This window comes from Entelurus aequoreus, linkage group LG02 (genome assembly GCF_033978785.1).
Source record: "Entelurus aequoreus isolate RoL-2023_Sb linkage group LG02, RoL_Eaeq_v1.1, whole genome shotgun sequence".
Taxonomy (NCBI): Eukaryota; Metazoa; Chordata; class Actinopteri; order Syngnathiformes; family Syngnathidae; genus Entelurus; species Entelurus aequoreus.
Genome location: NC_084732.1, coordinates 64,155,082 through 64,167,896, shown reverse-complemented (window position 1 = coordinate 64,167,896; position 12,815 = coordinate 64,155,082). Strand labels below are relative to the sequence as shown.

General features: G+C 37.8%; 1 protein-coding gene across 5 annotated transcripts in view; it reads right to left on the bottom strand.

The window, feature by feature from the left end:
• The window catches only part of LOC133637720 (C-myc promoter-binding protein-like), a 106,802-nt gene that overhangs the window by 24,214 nt on the left and 69,773 nt on the right, over nt 1–12,815 (bottom strand). For all 5 annotated transcript variants that reach the window (XR_009823357.1, XM_062030512.1, XM_062030511.1 and 2 more), the window contains exons 21-24: nt 12,392–12,511; nt 12,130–12,279; nt 1,284–2,443; nt 25–256 (exon numbers count right to left, since the gene is read on the bottom strand). Coding sequence is in view for 4 of the 5 variants with exons in the window: in XM_062030512.1 (XP_061886496.1) it covers nt 25–256; nt 1,284–2,443; nt 12,130–12,279; nt 12,392–12,511 (1,662 nt within the window). In the remaining variant the exon portion in view is untranslated. The remainder of the gene's footprint in view (nt 1–24; nt 257–1,283; nt 2,444–12,129; nt 12,280–12,391; nt 12,512–12,815) is intronic.

The window sequence follows — 12,815 nt, the reverse complement described above, 5'->3', positions numbered from 1 at the left end:
AAAATATTTGTTTAATGTACAAACCAGAGAGCAGCGATGTGGGTCTTCTGAGGCTGGAGTCTGCAGTGGGACTGTTCAAAAGTCTGCTGTGGAAGGGGCTACGTCTTGGGCTCTTTCGAGATCCCGTTGGACCAACAGGGCCATTCTTTTTTGGGGAGACTGTAGAATAGTTTGATTGTTCCTCATCTTTCACAGAGAAGCTATCTGGATCCTCAACATCAAGCATGGAGACATTTGGTTGGTCACTCTGAGTGTCCTGAAAAAAACCAATGACATCAAGCACGCTTGAGAACAGAATTGACAGCCACATAACACGGTACAACCAGAAACAAAGTATTCCATCCTCATAGTGAATGATATCCAGTTGCAAAGTTTACAAACTTGCAGTTGTCTGCAATAAAATGCTGAACAATAGACCATCTACTTGAAGTGTGTACATTTTTTAAAATTAATGTAAGTTACATTATGAGTTGAATAGTTTAGCGTGTAGATAGATTTCGCTCGTTGTTTGAAAATCCAATATACTTGCCCAGCTATGTGCCTAATGTGCCTATGTGCCCTTTCTTTGCCAGTATATAAATATTTAATTCAACTAACATGCTGTAACAGGGTCAAATACCGTATTTTTCAGAGTACAAGTCGCACCGGAGTATAAGTCGCACCGGCCGAAAATGCATAATAAAGACGGAAAAAAACATATATAAGTCGCACTGGAGTATAAGTCGCATTTTTTGGGGAAATGTATTTGATATAATCCAACACCAAGAATAGACATTTCAAAGGCAATTTAAAATAAATAAAGAATAGTGAACAACAGGCTGAATAAGTGTACGTTATATGAGGCATAAATAACCAACTGAGAACGTGCCTGGTATGTTACCGTAACATATTATGGTAAGAGTCATTCAAATAACTATAACATATAGAACATGCTATACGTTTACCAAACAATCTGTCAATGCTAATCGCTAAATCTGATGAAATCCTATACGTCTAGTCTCTTACGTGAATGAGCTAAATAATATTATTTGGTATTTTACGGTAATGTGTTAATAATTTCACACATAAGTCGCTCCTGAGTATAAGTCGCACCCCCGGCCAAACTATGAAAAAAACTGCGACTTATAGTCCGAAAAATACGGTAAATCACAAGATGGTAGCAACCATCCAAGAAAATACTCTGTTTGAAGTAAAGTTAATACAGCTAAAAAGTGCTTGCTATCAAGATGTGCGAACATGTTTCTCACTATTGTAATAAAAAAGTTTCAATATTTGGGAAGTACCTTGGTTGGTGTAGCGTACGTGGATAGACGTGAGTACCAACGACTAGCCTTCTCTGCCACGCCTTTGCTTGCAGAGAACATGCTGGTCTTGAAAACATCCAGTGTTGGTGTTAGTAGTGTGTCAAGAACAAAAGATGAGGATGGTGAAGGGGCTGCAATGTGCATCTGGCTTGTCTTATCCCGGTGCGGGCTGGGGTGCGGGCTGGGACAAGGGCTAGGGGTGGTGCTTGCGCTGTGACAAGTTGGCGACGACCACATACGCTGATGTGTGATGGATTTAGAGGGCGAGGGAGGGTGGTAGGTGCAAGACTGTGGCACTCCCGTAGTCCTGAGGACAGAGCTCTTGGGTAAGCTAGCGCTACGAGGCGAGGAGCGGTGAAAGATGAGCGGGCTGGATGGGTCCTGGAGGTCCCTACTTGGTGTTCGGCTACTCAGTGGGCTTCCAATGTGCTTCATGTACAGCTCAATCTCCCTTGCCAAATTCCTGTTGGCAATGGGTGTGCTGGCGTCCATCTCCTCTGGACATGGATCCTCCTTTTGCTGCACTGAATGAGACTCTGCTGAAAGCAAGGAGAGAGGATCATAGCCAGTCTCAATGCCTGTGCGCTTCACTCTTCGTCTTGATGTCAAAGGGCTCACACCACAATAGCTTGTGCTGCGTTCAATAGGATTTTTGCGAGATTTGCAGGTTTTGTGAGAAGTAATTCCTTCACTTGCGGTAGTCTTGTCCAAATCCAAATCCTCCAAATCAAAAATAGCCTCTAGATTGTTTGTGTCTTCATCACTGGAAATCTGCATCTCCGGCTCATCTCCATCTTTACCACATCTGCTAACAGAAGCCTCCTCTAACCCACACAGAGCCAGTGAGCGAGGCCTCTTGCTCTTACCAAAGTTGGAATTACAGAGAATTTTCGCATCAGCGCCAAGATGTCCTGCAATTTTATCAGGGTCAGTTTCTCCCTGGCTCATACCCAGACCAAGAACAGTAGTGCCACTCCCACAGACTTTGTCACCACGTAGCCGCCAACCCAAAGTCGAGTCACTGTTGGCACTGCCAACCACTTCTTCCAGGGTACTTTTGTGTTTCCTGAGCAAGATATTGGTTTGGATCTCACCAATCTCTTCCAGAGAAGAGGTGAAGAGAAGACCTGCAACGTGGTCTGAAAAAAACAACCAGACATACTTATTAACAGCAATACAAGTAGAGAACCACTGGAGATACTGTTCCCTAATGGTAATACTGTTACTCTGCAATCACCTTCTTATTCCCACCGGTGATGGGGTGTCATGAACTAAAGGGCTCTTACAGCGGGATACCAACAAGTGCATTTGCGATAGTACTCTGCTGTGAGTTTGCTGCGTGCTCTGCAAACACTTGTAAATTTACGCTAGACAATCGGTGTGGAGATAAATTCAACAACAAACAGGCATAAAGATCCAAATGAAGAAGGAATAGAAGGGTGGATTTACTTGGATTTGTCCACGCCCCAATTTTTGTGCTTTTTAACCTTTTGGGGAATACCTAATTTAATAGCTACTATTGACCACCTGGGGAATACTAAATTTAGTAGTTAAAGGACAAACAGGTCCTCAGAGAGTTTAAGTGTATAAAACATGTTTGGACTCATATTTTTTCAACTTTTTTTTGGATCAAATCTCTCAAACAACTTCAGTCCTAAATAAAAATATAGCAAACATGTCATGTTTTTATTTTAACCCTGTGAATGCCAAGTTGATCTAATTATGACAGTTATTTCATTTTTAAATATTTGCATAAAATGAGTCCATCCATATAATAAATGTTAAAAACTTGAAGTAACAGTTGATAAAGGCCATGACGCTTTAGAAATGCAATGAAAAGCAAAACAATTTTTTAGGGCCGCAAACAAAGTTTATTTTGCTGTGTCTTTTTTAGAAGGCAAAGCCGTGTGTGCATGGTCGCTGCACCTGTAGAGAGACTAGCAAATAACGTCTTCGTGTGTAAAGGAGTAGGTGCATCAGTCCTTCCAACAACCTTTGCAGACCATTTGATGCTCTGTGCATGAAAATGTGTTGCATCTGACGAAAACACTTGTTTGCTTCGTCAGAATAAACACCTTCTTACAGCTCGCTGGAACCTGCAGGCTGCATCGACATTTGCAAATTGTAGCAACATGTTTCTCTGCATGTCGTGCAAAAATTTACCTCAAAGGACTAAAAATTCCCCAATATACTCTAAAGGTTAACACGTGTTAGTAACTTATTATCAAATAATCTGTTTACAAGTTCCTAAAAAGTAACATTTATTCAAGTAAAAAAATATATGAACACAACTGGCTAGCTTATGTTACCATTAGTGGTTTAACAGAATACAGTTGTGTGAGAGTTGTCTATATTTTTCACAAATACAAGGTCTATATAATAATTTTTTTTACCAGCCCAAATGAAATGATGTGTTTACGACAGTCACTCACCCAGTCTCGTGCACACTTACAAAAGCAGTCTAAGAGAAGCAACAATTTGCAGTCATGCTGTTGTTATGATAGAATATAGAGCAAGGGTGGGCAAACTTTTTGGCCCCTACTTTTAGGCTCAGGGGCCACATTGGCTTTTGAAATTTTATAGACGGGCCGGGCGAACACATGATGCATTTCAAAGCATATCATATTGAATTGAATTATTTATTTCAAACCTGCACTGTACAACAACACACTTTTTTTGTTGTTGTTGTTGGTTTTTTTTTTACATTTTGGCAGAGACATTTATGAATATAAATATAATATAAATACTAAGTTGCCAGACTTAGTCTACTCTTAGTCATTAGAGTAGACTAAGAGTAGTCTACCCTTAGACTACTCTTAGTGTAAGAGTAGTCTAAGTTCTACTCTTAGACTTAGTTCTAATAGTAGAACTAAGTCCACTCTTAGTTCTGTTGGAACTAAGAGTAGACTTCCCAAAAATAGGCTATACATCTATTTTAAGAACAGCAAAGAAACATAAAAATGGTATTACAGGGTTAACACTTACATTTTCTTTCAGTGGGAGCAGTGGTGTTGATCACCCTTTTTTGCCAATGTGTCGAAGTCTAGTATCAGTTTTGTTGTGGCAATTCTCAAAACAGAGCTCTGCCGGATTTTGTTCTAATATTTAGCGGGCTGGATTAAAAAGACCAATGGGCTGTGTGTGGCCCCTGGGCTGTAGTTTGCCCGTCCATGATATAGAGTCAATGCCAGCGAATGCTAGCTATCCAAATTGCTATTATTAGCTAACAATATCTTAAAGGTGCCATATGTAATAATTTCATGTCAAGTCATCATTAAATGGCCCTGATATGTCAAAATGCATGAAAAAATAATGTTATTTTCGAATACGTTTATAATTGATAACAGTAGTTCAGCCGGGATATGCTGATTTCAAAATTAGATTTACAGCCCCGAAATCTTATTGTTTTCATTTCGATGCACCGCCCTCCACCGTTTGACCAATCAGAAAGTCTGTGAGTGTGTCACATCCAGGTTGCCAGTTACGCACCGCCACCTTCGTCTGACTACTGCCACTGGTAAAGTTACTAAACATGTCAGACCTTAGTAAATCTAAAAGGCCTCGTTTCGATTCTCAACTTATTCATGACAAAGCCAGGAACAAAACAAGGATTTGTATCGGGGGTGCCTTTGAAAGATGAAGACGATTGAAGGTGGAGAAGATTTTTTCATCTGACGCCAAACTTTCTAATTTCCTCCTTGATAGGTAAGTCAGGCATTTACGTTTCCTTATTACTTGTAATAAATGGAAATGGGCATTTTGTATGTAAACTATATTGTTCAATACAGTCTGGGATCTTGTCTAAAATAGCTAGTATGTTCGTGCAACGAGTGCTTAGCATGCTAGCCCGGTCAATGACACATCGACATACAGGCTAACGGGGGGAATATACTGTATGCCCGTTAGCCTGTATGTCGATGTGTCATCCAACTGACAGGGAACAGTATATTTTCGACAAAAAAACCCTATGTGTATATGGGTAGTGTCAGTGCTTATTTAGTTCTCAATATGCTGATATGCTGAGGAAAGGGGGTTCCAACATTAGCGTGGCTAATTCCGGTTTCTGGTACTGTATGTGCATCAGACACATATGGGATGGTAATTGCTTGGCACAGTATAATGCATTACATGTAATGATTTTCAACTTTGTGTATTGACATTGTAGTAGGCTATATGATTTATGCATAACGTAGTTTTTGCGTAACATGGGTTGGCTCATAGAATCGCAGTTTGCACTGAAATATGGTGATTGATTAATTGATTGAGTTTAGTTTATTTCGAACATGAACACACTTACAGTATAATACATCACACATAATTTCACATAATTTCTCTTTACATCATGTCTGAAAAAGAGTAGAAATAAGCAAAGCTTATTTAATCCTACCCCTTTCCCACTTCAGAGCGTTTACAAATATACATGTTCATTTACGGTCTTGTCAGTGAATGATTAATACAGCAGTTTTTGCAATATATAATTAAGTCAGTCATGAAAAACATACTGAGATGAAGAATATCCCGTTTTCAATAAGGTTAAAGGGATTTCTTATAATTCTTCTTACTCTACTTTGTAAACACTATTAGTTTGAACAACCTCTTAAACTGCATCATATCAGTATATTGTTTAACTTCTTTGCTTAATCCATTCCATTGTTTAATTCCACATACTGATATGCTAAATGTCTTAAATGTTGTACGTGCATACAAATGTTTTAAGTTAGTTTTTCCTCTAAGGTTATATTTCTCATCTTTAGTTGAGAATAATTGTTGTACATTCTTGGGTAGCAGGTTATAGTTTGCTTTGTACATAATTTAAGCTGTTTGCAATTTTACCAAATCGTTGAATTTCAATATTTTTGACTCAATAAATAAAGTGTTTTTATGTTCTCTATATCCAACATTATGTATCAGTCTAACTGATCTTTTTTGTAACATGGTTAGTGAATGAATTGCACATTTGTAGTTATTTCCCCATATTTCTGCACAATAACTCGGATATGGTAACACTAGCGAGCAGTACAGAATATGGAGTGATACTTGGTCCAAAACATATTTTGCTTTGTTCATTATTGAAATATTTCTTGCCACCTTATGTTGCATATTTTTTAAATGAGATTTTCAGTAAATTTTATCATCTATTATTACACCCAAAAATATAGTTTCTTTTACCCTTTCAATGTCTACTCCTTCTATTTGTATTTGTGTATGATGCTCTTTTGATGTGCGTAAATGGAAGAGAATGCAGTGCGTCAGGTTGGATGCAACATGGAGTTATGCTAAACGAAATGTGGCTGTAATTTTACTGTTGGCCTTGGCTTGCCATCAAAGTATGCCTATGCCATATGTAATATATGATATATCATTATAAACAATTATTTCGATGGTGGTCCGTGCGGTCAAACTAGACATGTTAGCAGGGTAATGCCAACAATCTGTCCCGACTACCGACTAAAATATTGCTCCGTAACTGTACAAATACAAACCCCGTTTCCATATGAGTTGGGAAATTGTGCTAGATGTAAATATAAACGGAATACAATGATTTGCAAATCCTTTTAAACCCATATTCAGTTGAATATGCTACAAATACAACTTATTTGATGTTCAAACTGATAAACATTTTTTTTTGTGCAAATAATCATTAACTTTAGAATTTGATGCCAGCAACACGTGACAAAGAAGTTGGGAAAGGTGGCAATAAATACTGATAAAGTTGAGGAATGCTCATCAAACACTTATTTAGAACATCCCACAGGTGAACAGGCAAATTGGGAACAGGTGGGTGCCATGATTGGGTATAAAAGTAGATTCCATGAAATGCTCAGTCATTCACAAACAAGGATGGGGCAAGGGTCACCACTTTGTCAACAAATACGTGAGCAAATTGTTGAACAGTTTAAGAAAAACCTTTCTCAACCAGCTATTGCAAGGAATTTAGGGATTTCACCATCTACGGTCCGTAATATCATCAAAGGGTTCAGAGAATCTGGAGAAATCACTGCATGTAAGCAGCTAAGCCTGTGACCTTCGATCCCTCAGGCTGTACTGCATCAGCAAGCGACATCAGTGTGTAAAGGATATCACCACATGGGCTCAGGAACACTTCAGAAACCCACTGTCAGTAACTACAGTTGGTCGCTACATCTGTAAGTGCAAGTTAAAACTCTCCTATGCAAGGCGAAAACCGTTTATCAACAACACCCAGAAACGCCGTCGGCTTCGCTGGGCGTGAGCTCATCTAAGATGGACTGATACAAAGTGGAAAAGTGTTCTGTGGTCTGACGAGTCCACATTTCAAATTGTTTTTGGAAACTGTGGACGTCGTGTCCTCCGGACCAAAGAGGAAAAGAACCATCCGGATTGTTATAGGCGCAAAGTTGAAAAGCCAGCATCTGTGATGTATGGGGGTGTATTAGTGCCCAAGACATGGGCAACTTACACATCTGTGAAGGCGCCATTAATGCTGAAAGGTACATACAGGTTTTGGAGCAACATATGTTGCCATCCAAGCAACGTTACCATGGACGCCCCTGCTTATTTCAGCAAGACAATGCCAAGCCACGTGTTACATCAACGTGGCTTCATAGTAAAAGAGTGCGGGTACTAGACTGGCCTGCCTGTAGTCCAGACCTGTCTCCCATTGAAAATGTGTGGTGGATTATGAAGCCTAAAATACCACAACGGAGACCCCCGGACTGTTGAACAACTTAAGCTGTACATCAAGCAAGAATGTGAACAAATTCCACCTGAGAAGCTTAAAAAATGTGTCTCCTCAGTTCCCAAACATTTACTGAGTGTTGTTAAAAGGAAAAGCCATGTAACACAGTGGTGAACATGCCCTTTCCCAACTACTTTGGCATGTGTTGCAGCCATGAAATTCTAAGTTAATTATTATTTGCAAAAAAATAATATAAGTTTATGAGTTTGAACATCAAATATCTTGTCTTTGTAGTGCATTCAATTGAATATGGGTTGAAAAGGATTTGCAAATCATTGTATTCCGTTTTATTTACATCTAACACAATTTCCCAACTCATATGGAAACGGGGTTTGTACATTTGGCTAATCAACATCAGTCAAATGTGGCATAATTACTTAGTAAACCATCTTGCAAGAAGCCTAAACAAGAAAACCTACAGCGTAGGACTCGTCGATTGCCATTTGAAGTTTCTTGGAGTAGGATTTGGATTCGGCTGCGTATCTGGCATCCTCAGTCAGGGTTAGTGGGAGGGGACTACAGAATTTTGACCGTGATTGCAGTACCATTTCTGGCCACATTACTACATATGGCACCTTTAAGCTAATGCTTGAGCATGTGTTACGTACGTATAAGAAGCTGTAAGAGGGTAGTAGGGCGGGATACTGTATAATATTTATTGGAAAGTTGGCGCCCTCTTTTTATTTGTGTAAATATAGCAAACAGTCCCTTTAAAGGGGAACTGCACTTTTTTTGGGAATGTTGCCTATTGTTTACAATCATTATGAGAGACAAGAAAACACGTTTTTTTTTTGGAGTCTAACATGTAAAAATCGGTTTGTTCTAGGTTGCTAGCAATGCAGCTAATGAGAGCAATTAATTCTACATCTAAATCACTTTAAAATGCATTTGAAATCCATTTACATTCCATTTACAAAAAATCCATTTACATTCCATAAACTGTATAATAACCTAGCTGTAGCAACATTGTTATTGTAAGAGCAAACACTGAGGAACTCTTTTTCTAGCGTAGTAACACATCGCCATGCTACAGTATTAGCCGTAAAAGCTAGCTACGACAAGAAGTAAGCTAGCTTCTACATCAGCAAGAAACACGTTGAGTATGTAATGCAAAATACTGCGATATGACACCAATTTGTACTGACTTAAAAACATGAACAATCATATTAGAGTATCTGTAAAGTAATAGCCCACATTTCATGTTTTGTTTGTACACAGCTAGCCAGACAGCGTATCTACTGTTGTTGTACTGATGTCATGTTACACGCAGCATGGCGTGCTGCGTGTATCATGATCAAATATTAAAGTGACTCACTCAATGAGACAGTTGTTCATTTGGTCCAGCTAGCCGGGGACGTTTCCTGTTGATTTTGGGTATGCAATCCATTTATCTCAAAATAGCTTTGCTCCACGTTCCATATTTATAGCATCAAAATCACTTTCATCTCCCTCTCCTGGCTTACGTCTGCTCCAGCGTCTCACTCTTCCTTCATGCTGACTTCTATAAGCAGCGGTATATTTAGCTTCAAAAGTATAAGGCTCTTATTTCTACTTTATCTATGTTTCTGTTTTATCTAGTGTGTGTCATGATTCATTTCTATTTTAATTTTTTATTATATATTCTTACTTTCTATTTCTATTTTTAATACTTTGTAGCACATTGAGATTTTAACAAATGTAAAGTGCGTAACAAATGCAATTCATTATTATTATTATTATTATTGAATCCTAGGGATGATGCTCGAAACCGGTTTTCCCGGTTGTTTGATAAGAAAAGAACTGAGTCCTCGGACTCGAATCCCTTTTTGAGAACCGGTACCCGTTATCGAGACCACTATAGTAAAGAAAAAGAGTTGGTTCTTTATTCTAATCCCTGAGAACGAATCCCTTCCCACAGGAAATGCCCTGTGAGACGCAATGTTATGCCCATTTGATTGTAGACTCTTACTGACACCTTGTGGCGATATGAAAATACTACGCGTCACTAGTTTGGGCACTTCCAGGTTGGCGAGTCAGTTCAGTTCATGAGACAATTGAGAAGTAGACTAGTTGTGTTAGCTCCTACAAGCCTTGGAAAAGATAAGTCTGTAAGTAAACTGTTTAACTTGTTTATATAACTCAATATTAAGGTGGAAAGTGTTTCAATTTGATAGTGAGATGTCTATTGAAAAACGATTTTTGTGCACTGTTTCAATGGATGTTTTGGGGACTTAAAATGGCTGACAGTCGTGTATTCATACCTTCGAAATAGTTTCAACACTATTTGTTTGATGATAGTACTGTATTTTTGTGTGAAGCTAATATTTACATATTGTGTATTACATTTCAGTATGTTAATTGAATCACATAGCTTATACATTTGTCATTGTGTGTATTTCAGTTTAAAAAAAATTAAAATAACAGTCCAGTGCAAGACAAAAGTAAAGATAGGAAAAGACAAAGCAAGATCAACAACAATAAAGAGCCTAAATGGATTTATCTGCATTGGAACTTTATTAGACGTCTTGGATTGTTTGTTAGCTATCTGCCAAGCTGTATAACCTCAACATGTATAGTGAGGGCAGAACAGGCAATATACAATTATTGCCAGGCTTTGCTCTCATGTAAGGGAAGAAGAATTGTTGATTGATGACTGTGGTGTTCTTAGTGGCATAGTGTGTGTAGTTAGTATGTTCCATAGCAGCAGAAGTGCACTTTTTGGAGAGCTGTATTATTTTCAGTTTTGTGCCCAAGGGACTGAAATTATTTAACACTATATTATTATTTATACACCTATAGTGATCACAGAGACAGGTTGTTTTTGTGTTACTGTATATATTTGGTTTTTTTTAAAATCCCACTTAATATACTTTGGGTAACAACAGTCAATATATATATATATATATATATATATATATATATATATATATATATATATATATATATATATATATATATATATATATATATATATATATATATATATATATATATTTTTTTTAGGGGGGTAACAGTCAATATTTATTTATTAATTTTTTATTTTTTTTCCTTATAAAATAAAAGTGAGCTTTTGTTAAACCAAATATTGTGTTTTTTTTCATATACAACAACCTATCTGGAATCGATAAGAGAATCGATAAGGAATCGGTTCGATAGGAGGATTCGATAATTTCTTATCAAACATCTTCCCTAGTGAATCCTCATTTGTCCAAAAATAGTCGTCTTTGTTGTCTGTTACCAAGTCTGCGTGATTAGAAAATATACTTGTGTTTGATTCCGGAAGAAGGAACACACATTTTTGCCAGAAGTCGGTGGGGCCCTGCTATGGAAACAGAAATCAATACACGGAATAAATCAGTCACGTAAATTATTAAAATACGGTAAATAGTGAACATATTACATATTGTTATGAACATGTCTGTTACTACATTATATATAGACTTGTAGTGTTTATATAAAACATTGTGGAGGGTTACGAAGTTGTTTTAGAGTGCTTTGAAGGCAACACCGGTGACTTTCTTTAGCCGCATCTTTCAAGCGTTTATCATCCGTGCAGTTAAACACCGAGCTTCTTACTCAGAAAATCAACCATAATAATTGTTTTTATGTGTCGTATTTCCTGTCTCTCTTTTGCCCCATCTGTGAGAAATTGCTATGGCTTTGTTGTGACATCCGGTAAAAATCAAAGCACTGCGTATTTGCATATTAATTTTAAAAACTACTTACATTGCATTACAGATTACGTAGATAGCTTCAAAAACAGTTAAAATGTACACTATTTAAACAGCTTTCCATGTTATACACATGCACAGTAGCAAGAGGATGCACATCTCATCAGAACACCTGCTCCCGTAAAAGAGTCAAAATTGCCATGACTAATTTTCACTCCATCACTCGACAAGGGTCTTTTGAAGTTTTGTAGTTTTACTTGATCTAATTATACATTTTCTACCGCTTATTCTGTTTAGGGACAGAAGTTCGCTAGAGCCTATCCCAGCTTAGATAGGGTACACCGTGGATAGATCACCAATGGATCACAGAGAACATATAGGCAAACAACCATTCACACTCACATATGCGCCTATTAAAGCACACTTGAAAATCCTATTTCATCAAGTTTAGTTTTACCTGCACTTGCAGATGTCTTAGCTCGGCATTTTGAATTGTCATAGCGGGAGCTGCTGCACACAATGCCATGAGGATGGAAGGAAGAATTGACCTCCATGTCCAACTGAGGTAGAAAGTCTTTACTTCCCTTGATGCTCTCCGTTTCTGATACTACAAAGATAGAAAACACAATTTAAAATAATACCACAAAACATAAAATTGTCCATATTAACGATACAAAAAGATAAACTGATCAATTTAAATTAATACAACGTCAACTGACAGGAGCTGCAGTCACTCTCTTCCTTATCAATCTTGTCTTGGATAGAGTTCTGTGCACAGACGTCTCCCCTGCGAACCTCCTCTTTGGACAGTGAATTATAACCCAAATCTGACTGATGTCCTGAAGAACAGACACAAATAGCAAAAATATCTGATACAATTTACAGAAATATTAGCGAGCGACACAATAAGCACTGTTATCAAATATGTAACAGACAAAGATATACACAAAAAAACATGAAATAAAAGGTTATAAAAAAATTATTGTGCTTCAGTGGAGAAACCACAACTACTTGGTGGAGAAACAAAAGCTATGTACAGGCGGACTTCGAGTTACAATATCCTGTTTAGACAAGTTGCCGCTATTCTTTTCTGCTCTGTCCCGCCTCTCCTGCATGGAGAAGATACCAGGTGGTCACAGATAA